Source organism: Balearica regulorum, chromosome 3 (genome assembly GCF_011004875.1).
Source record: "Balearica regulorum gibbericeps isolate bBalReg1 chromosome 3, bBalReg1.pri, whole genome shotgun sequence".
Taxonomy (NCBI): domain Eukaryota; kingdom Metazoa; phylum Chordata; class Aves; order Gruiformes; family Gruidae; genus Balearica; species Balearica regulorum.
This window is the reverse complement of record NC_046186.1, coordinates 69,675,640-69,700,760: the sequence shown is the minus strand read 5'-3', so window position 1 is coordinate 69,700,760 and position 25,121 is coordinate 69,675,640. Positions and strand designations below refer to the sequence as shown.

The 25,121-nt window shown below is 42.0% G+C and overlaps 1 protein-coding gene across 4 annotated transcripts in view; it reads right to left on the bottom strand.

The window, feature by feature from the left end:
• CNKSR3 (CNKSR family member 3) overlaps positions 1–24,890 on the bottom strand; it is a 58,974-nt gene extending 34,084 nt beyond the window's left edge. Inside the window, exon 1 of one of the 4 annotated variants that reach the window (XM_075748375.1) lies at positions 24,716–24,890. In XM_075748375.1, the coding sequence (XP_075604490.1) occupies positions 24,716–24,767 (52 nt within the window). In that variant the 5' untranslated portion in view covers positions 24,768–24,890. The remainder of the gene's footprint in view (positions 1–24,715) is intronic. The other 3 variants (XM_075748370.1, XM_075748371.1, XM_075748374.1) reach the window with 3 other exon arrangements.
• Positions 24,891–25,121: the final 231 nt, after the last annotated feature.

The following is a 25,121-nucleotide window of genomic DNA, read 5'->3' as shown; positions in this document are numbered from 1 at the left end:
CGTAAGTGGGTGAACCAGCACCTGAGAGGCAGATGAAAGTAAGGAAAAAGGGTCTGTAAGACAGCTGTGAAAAGCTGAAGCAGCTTAGTAGGACAGGTACAGCGTGAAAAGAAACAAATTGAAACTTTCAAGGAGAAAGAAAACAAACACAGTTTTCTTCAATATAGAATTGTTCCACGCAGCAGGAAGGTTGTTCCACTGTAACACCACGGATGCCATATCCTGCGATATTACAGAGCAAGCCAGGGATGACTTTAACAAAGGAATTTAAAGCCCTTTAACAGGATGATAAACAACACATCTAGAGCAGTCAGTAGAAACATCATTCAGTAATAATTTGAGCCTAGGTAAGAAATTGCTTTCTAGGACCCACATGCCTGATTGTTTTAGTATTTATCATTCCATAAGTTTTCAAAACAGAAGTTTAGTTATCAGCTGGTGTAAGCCACTTATAGGGGCCAGAAGAGAGCTCAAATGCCTTAGTTTTCCAAGAAAAAATAAATGTTTTCAAGAGATCTGTGAATTACTGTCTAATGAAAAAAAGGTAAAACAACTTCCTTGTTCAATTTTTTTGATCTAAGTAGTTTCACAATCACTCATAACATTGCCACCATCTGAAGTATCACTTTAAAAAAAAACCAACAAAACAACCAAACAGAATTGAAGAGCAAGAGCTGCTTATTATTAGCATTACAAAATGTCTCCTGCATAAACCAGCTTGTTTAAGTAGTAAATTCTCCTCAGACAGGCAATTGTAAGCAACTCTTCCACATTTCTGTTTAATTCTCTGCATCCTAACCACGCAGGCACAGCCTGCTGCCTCACCAGGCATTAGGCCTAGCTTTGCTGAGGACAGGCATTGCCTAGAACAGCCAGAATGGTACAGAAGCTTCTTGCCTGTCCCCCAGCTTCATACAGGAATGGAACCAGACAAATTGCTGGCCTCTGCCTGCCAGCAGGAACGCAAAGGGCAGCTCTCTCATGAAGGTCACAGCAGGACAGAGAGAAAAGGAGAAGTCTTCAGCTTTCATAATGAATGCTTTACTGTCCCCTCTGTAATCCCCTCTGACTGACAGTTGCACAGAAAGCCTTTTGCAACATGTTCCTATTTTCAGTATTTCCAACTAACATATTTAGCCTGGAAAAACAGACTATATACACATGCATTCACACTACCTCAAAATAAATCCATTCATTCCCTTCAAATCCATTCATAAATCCCTTAGCTTCTTTTGAATACAAAACTGAAAGCTTTGCCTTGTAATAAAAGAACTGGTGGGTAAATTTGGGTTGTAAACCACCCTGACCAGAAGGGCTATGGAGACTGTGTTTAACCTTTAGATAAACCATATAGATGCGATCTCAGATTGACAGGCCTTCCGCTGTGCTATACTTTTTGCCAGTCCTCCCTACAAAGCCAGTGATTGAGATCATTCATTCCAGCAGTCCCCATTACCACGCTCCAGACTGTAAATTTGAGGACAACTATAACCTTCAACACTTCACAGGGTAAATCACAAAGTATGTTAAGGAAGAGTCAAAATAGCTTTTGTCCACATGCTTGCTAAACCCTTCCAAGAACTCCAGCAGGTTTGCTAAGCAAGACCTCTCTCTAAAAAAGCCAGAAAAACTGATGCAGATTTCCTTCACAAAGTATTCTCAGGAATACTAAGCAGACATGGGGTAAGTAAGAGTGGAGTCTTTACAGAATAAGATTGTAGACAGGAGAAGGACACCACAAAAACCTATAAGCCAGAAGTGGCACAGAAAAAAAAAAAAAAAAACCAGAAAAAACACCATTTATACATAGTTTCTTCCAATATTGGAATTAGGGAGAGCCATGAAAGAGGTCCAAGTAAGCACTAAGAGAGTGATTCTTCACACAGCAGTATGCGATGAACGATCAACATCCATACGGGTTCAGGGGAAGGTGAAGAGGTTCATGAAAGAAAATGCCGCAAAAGTCACATCTGACTCAAAGACTCAAACAGAAACGGTTAAAGGCTTGAGGAAGCCTGCAGAAGGAAACGCACAATATGTCCTCTTTCCTATGATCCTCCTTACCGTACCCCTTTTTGGCAAACATTCAGGATGGGACACTGAGCTAGACTGCACAGGACGCAGGCCTTCCACAGCTATGCCATACACAGCACCAAATGTAGGTGGCAGCTTCCTTTTAATCACTGTTATTCTACGACTTAACAAAATTGTTCTCTCTTCACTAGTGAGAGCTACTATTGGTGTTAATATTTACTGTAATAGTGACACAAGATTTTCCCCCAAATGCAAAAACACTATACAGAGAAACAGAAGGGGGGGGTGAGAACCACCCAGCTGCTCTTGTGGGTTGTAACACAGCTTGAGAGATGAACAGCAAGTGGGAAACTGCAAGAGTGAATTAATTTAGAAATTGTACCTTCCATTGACAATGAGTGAACTTGCATCAGGACCGTAAAAATATATTTGACATGAGTGAATGGTAGCATACGATAAACTGAGATAACAGCAATCCTGTAATAAATGAAAAGTTAATGGTATTTAACTCCAAAAGTATTTTAACTAAAACTCAGAGCTGAGTTTTCTTTCTTTTTAATAGCTCTTTTTCAGGGAACTCATGAAATAATTGGGGTGGGAGAAAGCGAAATCTATTTCTACTATTTTCCATAGGGGGTTTCTTATTATGACATAGCTTTAAGGCTTCAAATTAAAGGCAAAATTAAAATGTAACACTATAGAAATTGAGAAGCGTATTGTGCTGGCATGCCATATTTCTAAAAAAAGAAGGGAAAAAAAAGGACACAACACAATGAAATACAGGTTTAATCTGAAAAAATTCTCTTTACAAAAGAGATACAAGCATGAAGACATAGGCCAATCATACTTTACTACATTGAAGAAATAGATCACTATGCCACAGCGCGACAGAAATAAAAGCCTTTTTTAATCTAACAGGGCATTCCCTCTAGACATGAAAAAGTAGAGCATACCAGGAAACAGACACACACACTCAATATGTATTGTCTTACATTCCCACTGACGTGAAGGCGGGTGGGTCAGAGCACACATGCAGTCATGTTTTTCACCAGCAGAGCTGGACTGGACACCTGTGCACAGCTGTGGGCCCCTGCAGCACATACTGGCCATAACCTAGTGGGACTCTGCTGCCGTCACCCGCTTCCCCAAGAGAACGTGATGGACTCCACCTCTGAACATTAGGCCGTTCAGTATCGTTTGGCTTGTAGGCTTGGAATTTTGACTTACCTGGAAGGAAGAGGGAAGAGATGAGACACACCCCCTTGTTCAGGACTTAGCACTCAGCCCCAGCCAGCCAGACTCCGCTGTGCCACCCCAAATACTCATCTTGTGAAAATCAGTTTCCAAGAAAGAAGAATAGGAAGCACAAACAAGGGCTCGTATTCAAGACCTCAGACACCTGGCAGCATGCTATCTTGCTGGCAGCACTTCAGCTGTAACTTTGCTAATTCCAGCCACCACCAGAACAGGACTGCTTACTAGAGAAAGATGAAGGATGAAAAAAAGAACTGATGCACATCATTTTTTTCTGCTGACATTGGAGTACATTTTCTGTCTGTATCAAGAATTAAGTTCCATGTGATGAAGTAGCTTCACACAATACAACACTCATGCTTTGGTTTTCTCTTTTAAGAATCAACTACATCACTCACTGACCAGCTATGCTTAGTGAAAGCAATCTTTCCATGCTTTAACAGATTTTGTTTGGCAAACTAAATAAATGAGATGGGAGCAGAGTATAGCCATATGTTCTCTGCAGATAGACCTGGCACTCTTAAGTTTCAACAAAACACGCGATGAAAGCCAACATTCAGCGAATGCATGCAAAACACATTAAAATAGAGAACACACCTGCCCTGGGCAGACAAGCCCAAATAACTTCCTAGCCAATGCCACAAGATGTCTTCAGGGACACTGCTGACAACATCCTCCCTGACTTCACTGTAAAAATAATATCCTACTTGTGGCAAGATGCAACTCACATTCATCACCTAGGTATACTGCAGCACGAGCAAGGCAACATAAATCAAATAAAATGGTAGTATACTGTAGCTGTAATGAAGCACTTTTATTTAAATCAACATTTATTGTTCAAGTAGCACCTAAGAACTACTATAAACTCCAAACTGAAATAAGAAAACATCTCTTTGCCCAATATTCTAATACATGCAAAAGTGTGCCTATTTGTCTTTTGGTTGCATTTAAAATAGCTGCAGTTAAATGGGTTTAGAATGGTTCTCCACTGACACAGAAGCACTTCCAGCAAGTATGACCCAGATCTTGTTACTCTTTTTCACCCTAAGTTTTTTACCATTGTATCTCACAATCAGGATAAATTAATGTGCCCTACAGGCTATTAGTGACACAAAGCATCATCCTCATGTACTGTGTTAAAACTCTGACAATGCCAATTTCACCAAAGTTTAACGTGGGGACTCTGTTCCACCCTGTACTTGAAAAATCTCACTCCTCTTGGATGGTCAGAAGTTGTTTCCCAATGCACAAGGACTCAAGGAACCACTATGTCTTTCTCCAGAAGGAAACAAAAGCAAGTGGTAAAATCAAAAGTAAAAAGTTGAAAAAAAACAGTTATTCCAGTATTTCTTTTTCTCACCCCACTAATGTTTTTTCTTCATACTAAGTACACTTTAAGACATGCTGGCCAATAAATTTTAAATTATATTCAAACAGTAATTTGCAGCTTCTGTAGTCAAGGTAGGTCTGTTTTTCTGTCTCACTGAAAAAGTAATTGTCTGTTCCATTGATGCAAACACCAGCTTTGCCTATGCACAGTAGGGTTTTGGCAGGAATGAAAGCAGAGTGGTATCTGGCCACTGAAAGCTGCAGCTGAGAAGAACCTACAGACAAGACCTTTGTCCTTCCTCCATACAGTGCTAGGCTTTGTAGGGAATCAATTCACTTCACCACATGCCCTCTCCTGTACAGAGCCTATGGGATGACTACCTCAAAAATAAGCCACCCATGGGCATACCGCAGCATCTGGTTCTCCCGCAGCTAGGTGGCAACAAGAACCAAGGTAGGAGACCAACTGCCATTTCATCTTCAGGCTGGTCCAACACCCTGACTCACTCTCTCAGTAAGGAGGCCACATGCAGGACAACATGACCTCAGAACATTCACTGCGTTGGATCCCAGATGGCACAGAGAGATGCATAGTTGGTTACTGCCAACTCACTCTTATCCCAAACTGAGGTAAAGCTCCCCCACACCACCAGAGACAGATTTGTCCCAGCTACTTAATATCTTGACAGCAGAAGGCAAGCTGCACGAATGCCTATGCCTCAACCACTGCAATAGGACCTTTATAAGCTCAACATCAGCAGCAGCTTTAGGTGGTACGATGGGCTGTAAATTGGGAAAAGGAGGACACAACCTGGTCTGCTATCTTTGCTGTGGAATTATTGCAGAGGACAAGAGTAGAAAGTTGCAAGGGGGATGGGGAAAAAACCAGCATAAAGTGGCACAACTACTCCCAGCAAAGCTCATCTGTCAGAGATCAACTTTTACTTCTTGAGATCCCCCATGTTGCTCCTCACTGGACTGGCTGTGGACCTCACTTATTTCCTCACACCCATTAAAGCTCCAAAGAGAAGCCCAAAAGAAACCTTATTTCTGCTACTAACAGATACAGATGTTTTCACTAAATCAGTGCAACCACAGAGAAATACATTTCCCAGAATTTTCCAGCTCACACAAGCACACTGAATTTGTTAGGTGGTTTCTTTTTTCTACCCCTATTCTAACAAATACTTTTTACAGGAGAACTTTTACTCAAAACAAGCCTTTAAAACACTTTACCATTTTGCTTACAGAAGTATAACACTGAACCTAAAACACTCTCAATACTAGCTGTAGAGTCATCCACAAAATTATGGGAAACAGATTTTTTTTTATTAATGGCAACAATTTCATTTTGTTTTATTGTTCTATTGAAATACATATTGTAGCTTAATCCATAGCAGGAATATGGAATCATTTAAGTCCCCAGAGGCAAAAACTCTGAAAGCTGGGGAAATTACAGAATTAGGATACAGTCTGTAAGTCATGTCATATGGCTGAAGACCACCTCTAGTCTCATTCTTCCCATCGTCCATCCCACTCCTCTCTTCAACATCCCCGATCTCCTTCTTTCTCATATGCACCATAATATCACCCCCTTGCCAGAAAACCATGCAGGTCCTATCCATAGCAAAAGTGGTGACAGGGTGCCAAAGTAGAAGTGATGAGGGGCCCCATGGGGTGGTCTCTCTGTGTCTGAGCATCTTCTGGGAGGCATGAAAGTGCACCAAAGAAACACTGCAAACAGTAGACTGAACAAGCTCTGTGTTGTGGACCAACGTACACCATCCCTGAGACACTAGCACACAGCCTGGCAGCAAATGACACCATGCAATACACAGATTTTGGGAAACGTACTATACAGGTGCCATATAGGAGGAACCCAAGAGATGTTGCAGGACTGTATTCAGCACCATGGACTTAATGTAAAAAGGTACTTTAGTGACTGAAGGGATACCGGACAAGAGGCCACCAAATGTAGGGGACAGCAAGGAATACGGTGCAGTGTGGGATGGAGGACTTTAATACGTGGTCCTACAAGGTATAGCTGACAATCCCATTTGCCCCTTTAAGTATTTCGGTCAGAGAGGGGGAGATGAGAAGATGAGATGCACAGAGGGACTCTGCACTGTCGCTACTTGACAGAACAACAATAAAGTCCCTCCTGCACAACACTGTTCACACCATGTCCCCAATACAAAGCGTTCGAGACACACCAAGTGTGTTTACTGCCTAAGTGTTCTACACTGTCTCTGCCACGTCACATCAGTGTCCGAGGTTGCTAGTCAGACTGGTCATCTGGGAACCAGACATTATTACCATCAGTCATTTTGTATAATATTGCTTAAAGTGAAGCAATATTTCACTTCTTACTGAGGGGTATGTCCTTTGGCAGGTTTCACCCCAACCTTCAAAGATATCTCCTTGCTCCAGTTTTCTAAGAAGCAGACATATGAAGTTAAACTTACCAAGAGGCAATTCCCTACCACTCTACTTTTCTAGCTCACCTAACTTCACTATTACTATGAAGTAATTCACAATCAAATTTAAAAACTATTTTCACAACAGCACCAGACATGGAAGCACTCCTGGACAATTTAATGGGCCATGCCCCTTATAAAGTCTTGTAATTTCAATTATAATGTTAATGCATTCACAGTAACATGCAGTTTACATCAGCACCATCGCAACATGAAATTTCAAGGTGTCAAAAATTCACAGCTGTCTGAATGAGGAAATGTTTCTGCTTCAGACAGTTAACCTCAGTAAAATATAGCCACCTGTATTAACACCTATATCACCTTTTGCCTACTGACACTTCAAAGCAATACTTCTTCTGTTCATTATTTTAATGTATTTAACAATTCTCTTTGTCTACATGGCATCACTGATTTCTTATGTATAGTCAATTTTTCCTCATACTGAGGTTTTTTCTATGCAACTATTCATTCTTTTTAAAAAGAAAACAATGTTACTTTCAAAGCTTGTTTTAGCAAAATTTTGTACATTTGTAACTTTTTTAATTAGGGTTGGCTTTCAGGCAAAACAAATTAATCAATAATCAATTAAAAAAAAGGAAAATCACCATTCCTGTGCCTGTCTCAGTTAAACATAAATCCAACAGCTGAAAGGACAGGAAGTGTTAGAGAGGAGCAAACTTAGCAGGAATGAAAACCTCTCCACTGTCATACACACATACCTTTGCAAGAGGCAAGAACAGGTAGATACCTCCTAAAAGCTGACAAACCACTCATGCAGAAAACCTCTGTTAACCCACTGGCTGACCCACTTTGTAAGGACTCTCCCTCATCCCAAATACTACTGCTCCCAACTTCAGTTATACCAAACTTCAGATCATCCATGTCTACAGCTGTAGACTAACCAAGTTGGAAGATTCTCTGAATTGGATTTGAAATAAGGCTAAATAATTAACATTTGTGAAAGTGATAATCTAACCATTTAACAGCCCTACTTCTAAGAGAGTATTCAGTGGACAATCTCCCCTTAAGGCTTTGAGTTCTGTATTTGCAAAACAGATGCATGAAGGGATGAAAATCCCATAAATGGTTTGCATTCTTAATGTCTGACACAGATTAGTCCTCGGGGAGTGCACTACGTGTGTGTATGTGGGAGATTGCATGCAATCTTTTACAGTGAGGCCCTGATCCTAAACCTGTAACATTACTTTAAGCACCAAAAATAACCCACAGTTCTGCTGCTGTACTAAGAGCAGTGATCAAAACGTCACCGATTAACTTTTGCATCGCTATGATCAGTTTATGTTCCTGCTTCCCAGCAAATCCAGTTGCTCTTCCTCAATCTTCTTGGTTGCTCTTTCAAAAAATCACTAAAGAATAAATAAATAAACCGCACAGATACTTCTCGTATGCTTAAGTTGATGATTTGGAGCAGTATGAACACAGTTCATACCGCAGTATGAACACAGACCCTGCATTAGCTACCCCACATACATAATCACAAGGATATGCTATTTAGTTGGACACTAACAACAGGAGATAACTCTTAACAATAAAATCATACAGACAGAACTCTTCAATGTAATGTCCCTAGCCTGGGTTACGAAGACATGCGAGACAAACTGCAAGAGCAGAAAAGGGATGATAGCATTTATTCTTAACACATTAGTTAATCACAAAGCATGAACTCAATCCAGAAGTCTCTGAAACAGGTGAAAAACAGGCTAGAAACAGACAGATGCAAATACTGCCCTAAAACCAGTAGGTGCAATAGGGTGGTTTGGGTTTTTTTCAAGCAGTTTGCCCACTAATAAAAAGGTCTTACATTCAATCCAGAAATACCATAAGTTTCAATACAATACAGTTACTTGTTCGTTTTGATGAACTTAAAGCTGCCCGAGCAGCCTCTCTCTTGGATGTATACTTTATCTCAAGTATTACACAGCCTTATTTCCAAGCTACCTGAAGAGATCAAATACCTTCTTCAAGCTAGAGCTTATTTCCACAGCTTGGACTTCTGCAAGTTGATCTGTCACATGGTTAGTACTGTGCAGCAATCTCCAGCTAGTAATCAAATTTTCAAACTTCCAAATCATAAGAAATTGCTCACTGTGCCCAAGGATGTATTTGGAAACAAATTCAGAAGTAATACTTCTGTGTGCTACTTCGTAAAGGCAGAGAGAACATGCAACCAGGTTGATCCTCTTCAAGAGCTGAGAATACTCCTATTTGTCACCTATGTGGTGATGGACTTTTAAGATGGTGATTTATGGAAGCCTGTTTGATCACAGTTCATCTTTGTTCTTCACTTACAGGCACTGTAGTGACTTTATTTACACCCAAGTTAATCATTAGGTCTTACAGAGAGTGGGGAACAGTGCGGGGAAAGTAAGAAGTGTGGAGGGGGAGGGAAAGGATAGTTTCTTTTCTAAATTGAAGGCATTAGTGATTTTTAGAAGTTATCGAAATGGCAGCAAAGAAACAGTGTCTCACAGATACTATTTATGCAGACTTGGCTTCACATGCCCAAACCAAGAGTGCTACTGAGAGGACGGCACCATCCCCACGTGCTCTACCAAAACTCCCAGAAAACCCACCAACTCCAACAGTGCCCTCTGCACAAGTAATGGAGATCTGTAAGCACAAAGCTGTGAAGTACTAACTTATTCCCAAACTGTCACCAGAGAGGCTACCAGGCAATCCTGTCTTCTGCTTACTGTTAGCTGGAAAAGAACAAAGGCTCCCCACCCAAGGACTAATGCAATGCATCAAATATTTTTCTGCTCTTTCTCACTTCTATAAGCATCGTCTTTACTGAGGAAAAGAGTCCAAAATCCTCTGAAAATTGTTATAAAGCAGTCAGGAGACAGTGAGGCTGCTCCTACCCAAGTAAGACCAACATGACAAGATACCATCTGGGAAAGAAGACCACATAACAGGAAAATACCGGGAATAAAGGGAAATACAGCCACAAGAGGAAAGATGAGGAGAAATAACTATTGAAAATTTCCATTTCAGAAATTCATCCAACAGACACCATTTAACTGACCTTTAAAGTCACACTGCTTCAACTACAGTAAGCACACTTTTTTTTACATTATTTTCTTATCTTAGCATTTATTTCAAACTGCCAGAACTAGCAATATCTCAAAAGCAAGCAATCCACAGAAGAGTATTATGGTCCTATAATAAACAGGGTAACACAGAAGTCCCCAAGTTACTCTGTCTAGACATCCCATCCCCCTCACATGAAATAAGACATTTACTTTACCCCCAACATTTTTGATTCTAATGGATATAAAACTGTCATCAACCTTTTGGTCTGCAGACACTAAATTTCAACTACTATTTCCCCCTCTCACGCACACACACTAATCCTGGTGAAAGACACTGGAATGAGAGCCACAGAAACCAAAACTATGCACTTACTTGCAGACCAGAGCTGACAGCAGCAGCTCACACCCTCTTCCTAGAGGGGGAATTAGCCTGGTGAGCTCTGGGACAGGCCAGACCCCCACCCAGCTACTCTCTCCACCTCCATGCCAAAACCTCCAGCAAGGGAAGCCTTTAGAGACAACTGCATAGCAAAACTCCCTGGCAAAGCAATAACCCAACAGAGACAAAAATCAAAACTTCTGCCCACTCTAAACCAGAGCTGGGCTCCCATCAGTCCATACACCCAGGCTCTGCCCATCTGTTTACTGTTGCTAACAACTTCTTCACAACAGCATGGATAAATACACTTCCAAAGGAATAAAACAGAAACAAGCATAAGCACAGAATTCCATCACATGAAATATTAATCACGGTAATTACACACTGACTACAGGCAACACAAATGCACTGTCCCCTTTGAAGCATACTTCCTAAGGTGGCTGCTTCCATGGCTTGTCAACTTTACTAGGCTAGGCCCCTTCTGCGGGGAAACTAGGTCAACACCTTTCCAGCAAGAGTAATTTTTTTTACTCTTTAGCAAGCACAAAATAAAGACCTCTGCTGACCCTAAAAGTCAATTCCTATCCTTCCACAGGTCAACTCCTATCCTTCCACAGGTCAAGCTGAAAGTAATTTCATTTTCTAAAAGCAGTAACAGTACACTCTACACATCTGTACCACTAGCACAGGAAGCCTGCATGCCAGATAACTTTATGTGGTTAATACGGCACAGCAACCCCCTGCCCTAGGGCCTTCATCTCAAACATGCAATTAAGAGCTTGCCATTTAGAAGTTTCAAGGTTTTTGTGGTTGAAGGAGTAGTTCATTAGTCACAAGAGCTCCTTTTCTTGAACTCTGGTAATTAACACTCTGATGCCTGTTCCCACAGTGGAAACAAGAGGTAACATTGCAAAACTACCTACCTCTTGGCTCCCAGGAAGAAATGGGGTGATCCCTTTAATTTGGTTTGGCTGCCTTCTCGCACCACCATGTGGAACTGTTTTGGCGGATTGCAGCAAGGTCCATTACTCACATCTGCCTCTCCTCTGTGTATGCACCTTGTGAACACTGTGATTATTGTTACGCCCATGAGCTAGCTGGAGAGCAGTTTGCTGTAAGGCAACAGCTGATGTAGTTGCCAGATAGCCAGCCTTTTAGATGACAACCTCCTACACTGTTACGAAACATTTATGACTAGCAGTTTACAATCTCACAGTCACCAGGGAGACATAAATACAAGCACATGAGAGTCACCAGCCATCAGCACCTGCTAATCACATTAATATGTCATAGCAAGCTGAATGACATTAACAGAAAACTGCTGACAGTGCATATCTCTTTCCATCACGGACAAATCCCCAGGAGTCACTACTGAATTCTCCTAGGATATACTGTCATTACTTGGATGCATACATTACTTCATGTTAAAAATCCTCAAAACATTTACATCAGGAATTCTAGATTCTTAAAAGTTATTGTTTGTATTATTTTATATAGCATGTCAGAGTCCCTTCCATGAGCCAGGACACACAAAGCGCTTCAAGACCAAAGAACAAAAACCCCAACCCCAGTCCAAAGGGAGCTTGAAACAGAGAGGGGAACATAAGGAATGACACTCCACCCTGTTGGGCAGGCAACCATTTCACTACGCTAGCCGTCACCTTGCACCTGCAAAGGGCTGGGAAGGTTGATGCCATCAGAGCTGACAGCTTTAAGGAGAACTTCGCAGCAACATGAAAAAGATCAGAAAGCTTAAAAGTGATCAAGTAAAGTAGCCATTGGGTTCCCAACAACAGGTGAGGGAAGACGTGCAGAGCAAGGCTAGGAGAACACCTGGCCACAAAGATCTCCAAAAGCAAAGGCAGCCAGCACACAGTTGAAGCAATAAAGGTGGCAGCAGAGTGGGGAGGGAAGAAGAGACTGATACAGTTAGCACGCTTAGTTAGACAAAAAAAAAAATCCAAAACTTTGCAGCAGCAAAACATGCTGATAATGTATCCTGGTGACAGGAAAGACTTGCCTTGAGGCACCTAATACAATAGGCATTTTAAAGCATATCGCTGAAGCATCTCAGCTTCCTTTGAACAGACTGTGACAAAAACCAAGGTTCATCAACTGAGCAGTCAATCACCAAATCTCTCAGCTTCCCCATATTTTTATAATTGCTTCAAGCATCTAAAGCAATTGCTTCAAACAATTAGCTGCCTGACACATTTTCATTATTCCACATTATCTTACAGCCCTAGTTAGGTGTGCAGTGAGGATGCTACTTCCTACAATAGCAGAGACCTCATCAGAGTTGAAATGCAACACCCCAACTGTAATAAAGCCAGAGGCATCTAAGGTCAACAGTGGTAAAGCTGACTGAGGACTCTTGTCCGAATCACACACAAGTCCAAAATACCACCAACCTGACCAGGAGCCCTGCCTCCTTCCTAGATGTAAAGCAGAGCAGAAAAGGGCAGGAAAGAGCCCTATATCCATCTCAGCCACTCCATCTAACATCCTCATATACTATTTTTTGTGATTACAAAGAGGCAAGAGCAGATATTCCACCCTCTTAGAAAGGTGGTGACAAGATACTTCTGACCCCCTCCTGAAGCTCCAAACACATCTTCCTGATACTTTTAGGGCACAGCAAAGCACCATTCAATATTTGTAAAGAAGTCATTCAATTTGATTGATGGCTACTTGTTTCTTTCTCACAGCCTTTCAGCTAAACTGGGATTTGTTTAGTTTTTTGTTTTTAAAGATCTGTTACAGAATACAACTTTATTGCTGTAGCTTCCAGTGAGTGCCTAATTCCTAGGTGCCAGAAGCATCTCTAGGAAGGGCCCTCACATTATGGCTAACAAAGCTACTAGGGGGACACTGCAGACAGAATGAAAACAGATTAAATCTTAACAGAAAACTAGTTTTCAAAAGTTAATACATTTTTGAGAACACCCAACCACACAGGCCATTCAGTATTCTGCAGCAACCAAGCCATGTCAATTTGAGCAAAACCTGTAAGTGTACATACAAGCTGACAATCTGGGAAATGAGTACTTCTGTGAATGACAGCTCAGCAAAAGTCTCCACTCATACCTAGCATGGAACTGACTCTACTGGGAGCTGGAATTCCTCTCCAGATAGACCGCCCTGAGAAGCCAGTACTAATCTTACTACACTAAAAGCTGACACACAGTGTTGCTAGTGGTACTATGGCCACATCCCAGTGTCCAATTGTCAATTGCTTTGTTTCAAGAGACAATTGTATACACCGAAGATGCTCACTAACTTGGAACCTAGGCACCGTGAGCTGGTCTAAGACAACAAAATATTAAACAGCTTCCCAAAATATTCAGGACTAGCTACTACACCAAAGGTTTGGTTCCAGCAACATCAATGGAAAACATAATTTTCCAACTGTTTTCCCATCATGGCTAGCACTACAAGATAGGAGGGCTTCTGCTGCAAAAAGAATCCAAAGTAGACCCAGAAAGCTGCTCCGAGTGTTTCTAATTATACCACAAAGATCTAAAAAGTATCGGCTATGCCTGATTCACTTACAATTGTTAGATGCTGCCTATTCATGCAATAACATGTGGTGCTGCTCATCTTTTCCAGGTAGCTTTACAAGGTAGTCCACCAATTAAAGGCACTACACTGGAGCTAGGCAAAGTAGAAAGGACAGAAGAGGTCAGGTACCACACTTGGCATTTGTTATTACTCTCACACGCAATATTTTAAGACTCTGTGTTAAAATATACCAAATTTTTCATCAGATACTGAATAGCACGAGATAGAATTACAGGCCTCCCGCATACGGATCACACTGATTACATTCAACAACTCTTTTGTACATCAGAGGCCTATTGACTAGTAGTATTCCAACAACCCTAAATGCAGCAATGCTCTATTTTCTTAAGCAAGAATACACATAATTTTTAAATAAGCATGCCCCCTCATTTGTTCTTATGACTTCCCACACCCTGGAAGTTCTCAGGTGACTGAGAAAGGAGGATCCAGCAACTACAACACTTAACCACGGCCTGCAAGTTTTCTTCCTCTGCTGCAGACATCATGGGATGGACCTGGTTGGAGACTGACATGCTTGAACTCCCAGGATACTCAACGGAGACCTGCTCTGTACTCAAAAGAGCCCAGAGCATGATTCAATTTGCCCCAAAACAGACACCAAGCACAAGATCTGCTGAGCCACTCTCTAGGCTCTAATGACTATAGCAGAAGTACAGACAACTAAATTAATCATGTCTTAATCCCGATTTGAATGCCACCCACTGTATGACCAGAGACAAATCACTTTCACCATATGCTCCACAACGCAGAGCCATAAATGGACACTTGAAGTAGCCCAAACATACAGTTCAGGAGTTTAAGCGCAGTGTAACTGCATTAGGGGATGAAAATAGCCAAGACAATCATGCTAATGCTGTTTCTACTACATAGACAACCTACTTCAGGTTAGTTGGGCCTGCTCTGTGTAAGGTAGGCATGCCCCAAATTCCTCACAATGTTAACTCCCTAGCTTTAAAATGAAAATAACAGCAAATTCCTTCTGAGAGGGGTGCTGAAAGAATAAAATAAAGACTGTGAAGCACCAGGGACCATGTGATAATGATCTGTTAAGGTTAAATCAAGATAAAAATTGCATAAAGCACCAAAAGAACACTTCATCAGCCCCCAGAGACTTTGTTTCTCAAGGCTCTACTCCAATCATCTTCTCTTGATACTTTTAAAATCTGAATAAAAGTACCACAACTAGCCAGCATCAGTCTGGTACACATACTCTAATAAAGTAGTAAGCACCAAAGTGTTTAAGAAGCATGAAACTATCATGAGAGCAACCATAAAAATAAATCCCCCACCACTGAGAGTCCCTACTGCCAGCCACTACCTGCTATGGAAGCACAGCATCCATCTCAGTCCATTTTAATGCTCCAGCTTTGGCACTGCTGCATCAAACCCGCACCTACCCTCCCAAATAAGCAATGAATCTTATTCTCAGTCAAATACCAATATCACATGTTGCTCCAAGATTACCGTTAAATCCTAATCATAACTGAAGGCAAACCGTGGGGGTTTTTTTGGTTGGTTGTTTTTTTTAATGCAGTGATGTCTAACACATGTTATTGTGAGATACAACCAAAATCAACAAGAAATAAAAATGTTATTGGCAGGTTTGATTTCCAAGCTCTTGTTTTGATCATACATGGATTTATTTATATAGTGTTACTGTCTGAAATAGTGTGAAGTATGTATAGTTAGGGAAAAGATGAAGGATTATTTTAAATACAAGGAAATAACTATGATGCTTTTATGTTTACACAGGGATTATATTTCACAAGAGTTATAATATTACCTCCTCTGGTGAGTACAGTCTGGGTCCAAATACTACACAGAATACTACAAATATTAAAGAAAAAAATACAAGTACACAGAATTTATGGCATATTTATCTTTTGTCTCCTCTTTCTTCCAAAGTTTCCATTACAGCTTGCATTAGGAACGCCAACAATTACTAAGTTTTATGTTTTGCTATAATCCTTTTAAAATTCTGTTTGGTGAAGCTAACAGAATACAAACAGCAAGAGTCTTGCACATTGCTAAGGATGGGTGGGTGAAGCAGTGAATCCACACCACCACTAGAACTATTCAGGGGGAGGAAAGAAAAGAAAAAAAGAAAAAAAAACCACCACCATTCATGTTAGAATAGGTATCTGTATTTCAATAGGTTCCCACTTTTCCTCTACAATATGCTCCAGACACAGCTCCATCCCCTGATCCCTGCATGTATTTTTCAGACTACATTCTTCAGGCATGTCTGAACTTGTTTGTACAGCCCTCCTTCCTCAGGGGAAGTCCTACATAGGAGGGGAAAAGAAAAAAAAAAAAAAGAAAAAAACACACACAAAACACCCCCACAAAACAAACCTTCATCCTTTATTGCTCTCTTCTCCCTCTTCACCCTCATAGCCAGGCACACATCATGTCAGCAGTGCCGTGCTACGATACCTGCTCAGGTTAAGCGTTCTGTCTCGTGCAGCCGTGGGATAGCAGCCAACCCAAGATTAAATTTTCAAGGTGCTGAAGTTATGATATTGTTGTCCCGATAAAACAGACTGGTAGTTTTTCATTCTTCAATTTACACATCCACCTGTCACCAAAGGGTTGCCTTTTGGCCATCACAGCAAGGACACAGCTCTTTCACCATGCTAGTTCAGGAGGAGGAAAAAAGTACTGCCAAGACCTGCAGCTCAGAACAAAGCATCTTTGGAACGGGCAACAGCAGTGATATCACAACAGAGGCAGAAATCCTCTTTTATTAGATAAGGATCTTTTACAAGCTACAAAAGCTAGAAAGCCAACAGAAGCCCTTAACCAGTCTGCCTCACTAGCCCACTAGACTCATAATATATCCAAAGGAGGCAATATCTTGAGTCCTTCCCTTCTGTTCTGGCTAGGAAAGCATCTGTACCAGACAAGAAACCTTTTATTTAATGACAAAATGGGTATATTGCAGAGCTTTTCATAAAGCATTAACCCAGCAAACTTCATTCCAGTAATACATGACTCTGAGAGATAAGGAAAGATATTTATGATAAAAGGATGGCAACCTAAGCAACCTTCATTTTGCACACACAAGACAGAGACATCAGGATCATTAGCCTAGAAGCATGTACCAACACTTGCTTTAGCAGAAGCCTTAGCCCTTGATGAGCACCAATTAAGTTTTAAATGGAGTTCTTTCCTTTGATCAAGGAGCAAGATAAGATCACATTTATGCCACAGAGCTTTGATTGCAACAGCACACCAGACACTTTGCTTACCTACACCTAACTACTAGTAAAAGAAACAGTCAAAAAACCTTAAGAGATTTTGTCATTACAGCGACAAAGAACTGTCTTTGTATAAAAGGGTATCAAAGAAGCACATACAAGAAAGTACATGTACTCAGCACTGATGCAATATTGTAACATAATTTGGCCAGATACTGAATGTGTGTCTGTAGACCAAAGTTACAGAGGTCAATGATTTGATCTCACCAAATCAAACACAGATACTTGGTGTCATCCAGAATGTGTGACGTTTGATGAAAATTATCTACATTTCATAATACCACAAATAACTATTCTAATAGGTAATAAATATTTAAAGCCAGTGAAACAGCTCAGGCGGATTGAGCGTACCTCCCGCAGATCCTCCAAGCTGTGAAATGTTATTGCTTGTACTCTGAAAAGATGGGGGCAGGCATATGGAAACCCACAGGCAATTTCCTTGTGCAAAGGAAGCGTGGCCCAGGGATCTGAATGACAGCCTTACAATTCTAAAGCCATCTCACTCTGGTAATGAGAGCCCAAATGACAAAAGGACTGTATACCCTGCCTAACATCAGATGGAGATCCACAGTCAAACAGCATTTTTATTTGAATTTGCTATCTCTTACTGCAGCCCTGTGGACAAACACACTAAAATCTGTGAGCAATGCTGCAACCACAAGAAGCTGGGTTCTGAACTACCGTAAATACATGAGAGGTTGCTATAGAGGCCCCACCTTTATTAACTCCTGTCCACTCCTCCTTTCCTCTCCCCAAGGTAGCCTTGAAAACATCAGTACCTCACTGCTGCTTCCTTTTGACAGGACTTATATATTTGGGGTATGTGGAGGATAGAACGAGGAGACGCTGTGGAAACACCATCCCTCTAGGGAGGTGAGACCTGACTGTGCAACATTGTTAGGAAAATGCAAGGCACAAATTAAGACCAACATCATCACTTTTATGGAAAAAACACAATGGTAATCAACTTTTTCCACTTCATTCACAGAGGCACTGTTCAGACTTATTCATTAACGTACCTTCTGTGTGAAGCTTCCCTGCAAGTGAAAATCTTGTCCTAAGACAACGCAGCAAACTGAAAACCGAGCAGCCTCGCCACCTCTTCTGCAGTCACTAACTGTTGCTAGTCATTGTCTGATGTGCCTGGAAGGAACTCATCTGTTAGACCGTGACTTAAACCAGGCAATCCAGAAGTTTAGATTTAAGAAATCAAAAGGAAAGAACAAACACCACCCAAAAAGCCCCACATACTTTTGAATACTTGCTGACAGGCTGTACGCACGCATTGCTCATAACTGCAATTCATCTGGAAGCATGTGTTGAATAACAGCCTTTTGTCAGGGTCTTTTACTTGAGAAAATAAAGCATCATGACAAATTTAAACATGGATTTTATCCAGTGCCCTGTACTTTGTTTTCCTTTAGCTCTTGCAGTGCTAGACTGTGTACAAACAGAGAGAGGCAGGATCCTCGACCAAGAGGATTTATGTGGTGGAAACATGGGGTCCCAGACAAAAGTGCAAGGGATGAACATACAAGAGAGGAAAATCTGACTCACACAACATTTCGTCAAAAAAAGTCTTTTCCTACAGAAATCTCCAACAACAGACACAAATGACTTCCTGTCACTCAAGGAACAGCTTTAAAGAAAGATGGAAAAAAGCAACCGAACCACTGGCCAATCTCTGCACCTTCTACGGAGCAGTTAGAAGAAATTTCTCTTAATAAGTATACCACCTTATGTCTCTGGTTAATACTGAGCAAGCATCTTCGCTCTTAACACTACTACCTATGTTCAGATACTACTTAAATATACCTTGTATACCTAAAATTCTTTGTGAGAGTTTCACTACATTCCTCTACAAAGGTTACAATCAACTTTCCACTAATGCCCATTGTGATTTTAGCATTTAAAATGTTTCTTTTCCAGACATTATGCTGACAGTATTTAGCTTTTAGACTTTCTAACGTTTGGTTAAAGTAGTTTGAACAGCAACTTAATGGCAAATAAACAGACCTGACTGTGAACATGAAAAGATCAGGGGGAAAAAAAAAAAACCCAGCAGCTCAAGAAAGTGCAACACAGCAAAACACCATGAAAACACGATCTAAATGCATGAGCACAGAGGCCAACTTTGGTTTATATTTTTTCATACACATTCACTGATCTTAGCAACAATGAACGAATAATTTTAAGACTGCAGCAGTACAAACTCGTTGTGCAACTTTTTACTTTGTTTCAACCCACAAATAAATAGATGTATTCAATATATTCACCCTTTGCTAGTAAAACATTACAGGCCAACTATATTCAGAATTTCAGCTGAGATCTGCAAATAGTGGTTATTCGATGTAATTTTCTGATGTATTTAACAAATACTCGACACAAATATTTTTTTAAGTAACCAAGTAAACTGAAGAAAGAGATTCTTCTGCAGCTCCAGTTATGGGCAGCTCTCTGGTCTTCATTGAAAGCAAAATACTTTGTCTTAAAAAATAACCAGGGGTTTCGTAGCGTTAGATTTTCCCAGATAATTTGAGCACAATAGCATTCACTTGAGACTACCTAAAAAGAAAAGGAAGGCTAAAAAATAACTCCAGTGCTATGCATTATCCGTAGTTGTTTCTAAAATCCAGCTATGGTTCATAGCTCCCAGCACCCACAGTTAACATCACTGACCTTGTTGAAATCTCCCTGGGTAAGCAAGATAGCTCTAAAAAAAGAATACCAGGCCTTCAGGATTAATTGCTAACTATTAATAAATTAGCATATTTCTCCCTCTTCTCCCAGGCGCACCTATAAATAAATATAGTTGCCCAAAAGCTTTACCAGGAATGGAAATCAGAGTATTTCATGATATAATAGGCACAGGAATAATGATATCCACGAACTACTGAGGAAGGGAATAACCGACCCTGGAGTGCAATAGAGAGACCAAAGCAGACGCATGATCCCCAACTAGCCGAGTCTACAGCTACAGCGACAAAGGCCAAATTGTAACGGAGCCTCACAACAACGGAGGCTTCTAACCACAAGCGCGTCAAACTGTCTTTACCGTGTAAAATTTGGCTGGAAGTCACAACTCACATAAGTACGCGAGGCCTGGGGGCAGAGAGAAGAGACAGATCAGGCTACAGCAAACAAAGCAATGTTCTCTAGTAAGAGTGACATCTCTCACGCAGGAGGCTCTATCCCATATGCAGCTTTCCTCCTCCTTGCATCTTTTGAGGAATGACCTTAGCTGAGGGGTTTTCAGTAGCCAGGGGTTTCTGAGACCACAGAAAGTTTCTCTACATCATTAGATCACTCTGTTTCCTTCAAATTGTTGCTATGTCAGCAAAATTAAGTCACTGTTGTGCTGGATATTCCTCTATGTGCACAGCCCTACAGAACTAAACAGGTTCTTGCTGGTTTCTGCACCCAGGATAGCTCCAAAAACTGCAAGCCCACCACAATCAAACAAATACCAGCCGTGTACTGCAGTTGTGCTGCAACTTCCATGGCCATATACTTATCCCACAATAACCTGAGTAACTCCAGGAATCCCTCTTGAGGGGCTCTGGGGGAATTCAGTCTCGCAGGCACACAACAGAGTGCTGTGAGATACAAGTGGGGACTTTAGCCCATGAGCATCTTAGCCTGCACAGGAGCAAGACTGCAGGTCAGCGGTAGTACCATCCAGATATTAGCTTATACCCCCCCAACAAGGATCAACTAAAAAAAAAAAAAAAAAAAAGAAAAAAGTTTAACTCTTCCCAGTATAGTCAGGAAAACAGTGCAGGCTGTATCACTCAAGGAGCATAAACTTCATGTCAACCCAAAACAGCATCCCAGCCAAAGCAGTATCTTTTCATGGCTGAATATGACCCCTGAATACCATTTGAATTTGTGTCACACTGCAAGAGAAACCTGTAACTACACTGTCACTTCTTCTAAACAGAAATCAAGGAGCTGCTTATAAAAACATCAGATAGAGTTTTCAAACACAGATGCTGTAGCTAAAAAGTTACCGCATCCTTGGTCAAAGCTGGAGAAATGCTTCACCTACACAGAAAAGCACAACTCTTCCTCGGCAGCTTCAGTTTAACTAGACCAACTCTTATTCGCTGCATAGCCTGCTACTGTCAGTACAGCGCACCCTGCCAGAAAAAACACCCTTGTTCGCAAAAAATAGCGGCATTCTAGTCTGAATTAGCAAAAGGAGACAAGCAACTGTCTTTTGTATCAGCTGTTGTTGGTAACAATGAACAGAGCACTTTTTATTTAAAACCCAACTACAAAAATCTAAAAACATTCATGTTTGGCTTACTAATTCTTGATAGGTTCTATTTTAAATTCTAGATAAATGCTATTTACAGTATTTACCTAGGAGTGAACAGCTGAAAATCACAGTACAAAACTCTTCAGGATAAGAGTTGCCTTGTTAAAAAAAGGTAGTTCAAAAGCCACTTAAAAAAAAAAAAAAAAGGCAAGTTCACCAAGAATAAAAAAGCTAACTGTCCAGCAGTGGTCATACAGCTTACTTTTGGACTTTACTTTTTGGGGGTTGTTTCATGGAATGGGAGGAAGTTTCCATACTACTTTTGGTTTGGAAAAGCTATTTTAAAAAAATCAATTTATAGCTGTTTGATTGTAAAAAGATTTGGAAAAACAAAAAAAAAGAAAAGAAAAAAGGTTCCCAGAGAAATATCCTGGTTTACACTGAACATTAAAATGGGCTAAATCAGACCACCTATTTCTGCTACTCTCTCCATTCTCCAAAATGTTTTTATCATTTTACGATAAGCATGCATCGTTATCTGCAAAACCGATCTCCCCACGGATACCTGGCATCTCCCACCACAGTTATTTCTGTCATTCTTCTAGAATACATCTCCATGGTACCTCAGCACTAACTACAGGCAGCTGTAGAGCTGTAGAGCCAAATACTCTCTCCTAAAGCTTGACCAGGTCAGCGAGGATCATAGTATCACCTAAACCTTCCTAGATGGCATGCATTAAAAAAAAAAAAAAGCGTAAGTTCCCCTCCAATCACATGTTTTATAAAACTAACCTTGACAATGAAATTTAATATTTGTAAGGTAAAATACAGAATATTGGTCTTCAATCAAACATAAAATCCAGTGGTTGTGAACTACACAGTAAATAACCATTTCAGATTAAAAATAAACTATAAAACATTGTGCTCATAAGGCTGTAAGCTAGCTATTAAAGTGTCAATTTTAATGTGCAGAGATGAAAGTGTAACCATAAAGAAAAATTTTCCACATCTCATTTCTTTATTACAGTCTTGTCATGCAGAATGTGACATAAAATGACGCTGTGCACCAAAGGGGTGGAAAGCTTACCTAGAAACTGAAAGACAACAGCAGAAACAAAAGTCACCAGCAGCCTTTAATTTATTCCTTTGCATTTCAAAGGACACGTGTTTGCATTAGTCAGAAGATCCACCTCCTAACTACAGCCGGCCCTCAAATTATTCTGCATAACACTAATTGAGGGTCCAGCTGAAGAGTTACCTGTTCAAGGAACCTGCGAGTAAAATAAATTATGCAAGAAAGCAAGCCAAGCATTCTTAAGTATAATAAAGCCTTTTAAAACGATTAGCAGGTTTACTCTTTAATCTGGCAAGGTAACAAACTTTCAGTTCCCAAAAGAAAAAACACAATGAGGGAAAAGTATTATATAAATATTCCACATGCCAAAGCAAAAGGCTTGTTTCATTGGAACAATGTACTCCTGTTTAAACCAATACCAATCAGAAAGAAAAAAAAAGAAAAAAAAAAGAGATCTTTCTGTGGAAGTTATTTATATGTTAACGCATAACTTCACAGCACGTTTGTATGGAATCCTCTTCTCACAAAGGCTGCTTGGACAGTCACTCACTGGCACCGGCCCCTTCTGCACATGTTCACGCTCAGGAGGGCTGGGAGTATCCATCTCACGCTGTATGAAAACATGCGCCTGCTTTCCAAATCTGCCTCAGACTTGAGCAGATCTACTGCCAAGTGCTGACCACAGGCACGCAGTCTAATCAGCATTATGGTCCTGAGACAGAGGAGTAATGGCTGCTATAAGTAAATGCCACTTCTAATCCAGGGAAACTTTAACCTCTGAAAGCATTCCTAATTTCACATCAACTTCAGCAAAGCCCGTGAAAACGCTTCACGTAATAAAAGATTATCACAGTAAAACGCAGTCCTACAAGAAAACAGAAATATATTTCGGAAGTCATAAATCCCTCACCTAACTCATAGCTGTTTCCCTTTTGATTTATTCCCTGTGGAGCGGGAACCGCGACAGCAATATCCTAATCGGCATTCACAAAACACCGAGTCCAACCTGATTTGACAAAACTGAGGTTCGACACGCCTTCAAAGAAAAACCCAAAGACACCCAGCACTGCAGAGGTCCCCCACGGAAGGGACGGGGCACTTCGTGGGTGCAGCCCACGACCCAGCGCCTGCTTCGTCCCCACCTTGTCTCTCCCACCAAAGAGCCCCCCGGAGCCGGGCACAGGGACAGGCTTCCCAACGCCGCCTTCGCACATCAGTCCCGCCGAGGCTTTCCGCAGCTCCGTCAACGTCCTGAAGAAACTCGGAATCGGAGCCGCAAGTTTTGATAGGCGGGATAAGAGGCAGAGAAACAAGCAGACACGTACACGAGAGGTGAAGGGTGGGAGGGATGGACGGACGGACAGATGGATGGAGGGGCCGCCATTCGACTCTCCGAGCGGGAGCACAGCGTTTTAATCCCGTCACCGTTAGGCAGGATAAAGAGTTCTTGCTTACTTGAGCTAGTTTATAAAGTTTTTGCTTAACTTCCAAAGTAAGCGGCTTTTGCTTGAAAAGCTGGAAGTTAACTTACTATAGCTGCCTGAAGGAGCATCGTTACTATCCCTGTGCGAGCAGACTGGCCAGCACAACCACAGAAGAAGGGGATCGAGCCCAGGGAAGACCCCGCTACAAGTACACGTACCCCGAGCCAGCCACCCTCACACAGCCCGGTGCAAAGTTCACCTCCCCCCTTTCCCACGTCCCAGACAACACCCCACAACACCAAGCACGCACCAGCAGGTAAGGCGACAAGTCAGGAGGGAGCGGTGAACCGCCAACTCCCAAGCAGCATGTCGGGGGAGCTCAGGCGCTCAGCCGGCAGGGCGGCCACAGAGCCGGGGCCGGCACCGCCGCGGCGCTGGCAAAGGCCCCGCTCGCCCAGCCGGGGAACCCGGCTCCGGGAAGACAAACCGCGGCGGCCAGCGCTACCTCGCCGAGCGACAGGTCACCCCGCAGCCCGACACCGGGAAGTTCCCGCGAAGCAAACCCGGCCTGGCCGGCGCTCTCTTACCCTTAGTCCAGTCTACCACTTGCTTCGGACTCCACCTGGTCACCGGCTCCATGGCGGGCTTAACCCCGCCAGCACCAAAACCCCCCGCGGGAGACCTCAACCACGCTCCTCCAGAGACGGACTCGTCCCACCTCCTCTCAGACTCCCATCCCGGCAGCGCCGCTTCGGGCCTCCCCCTCTTCGGACTGGCTCCTCCCGCCGCCGAGCCCGCCCCGCTACCGCTCCGCCCCCAGGTGCTGTACCCCGGCGGGCCAGAGGCGAGCGCGGACGCGAAGGCCGGTCACGGCCCGCAGCCATCGCTGCGGGCCGTGACCGGCCTTCGCGTCCGCGCTCGGTTCCGGCCCGGGCCTGTGCTGGGAAAAGTGCCGAGGAGAAACTTCCTGGGGTCGCTGCGGCTTCTCCCGGG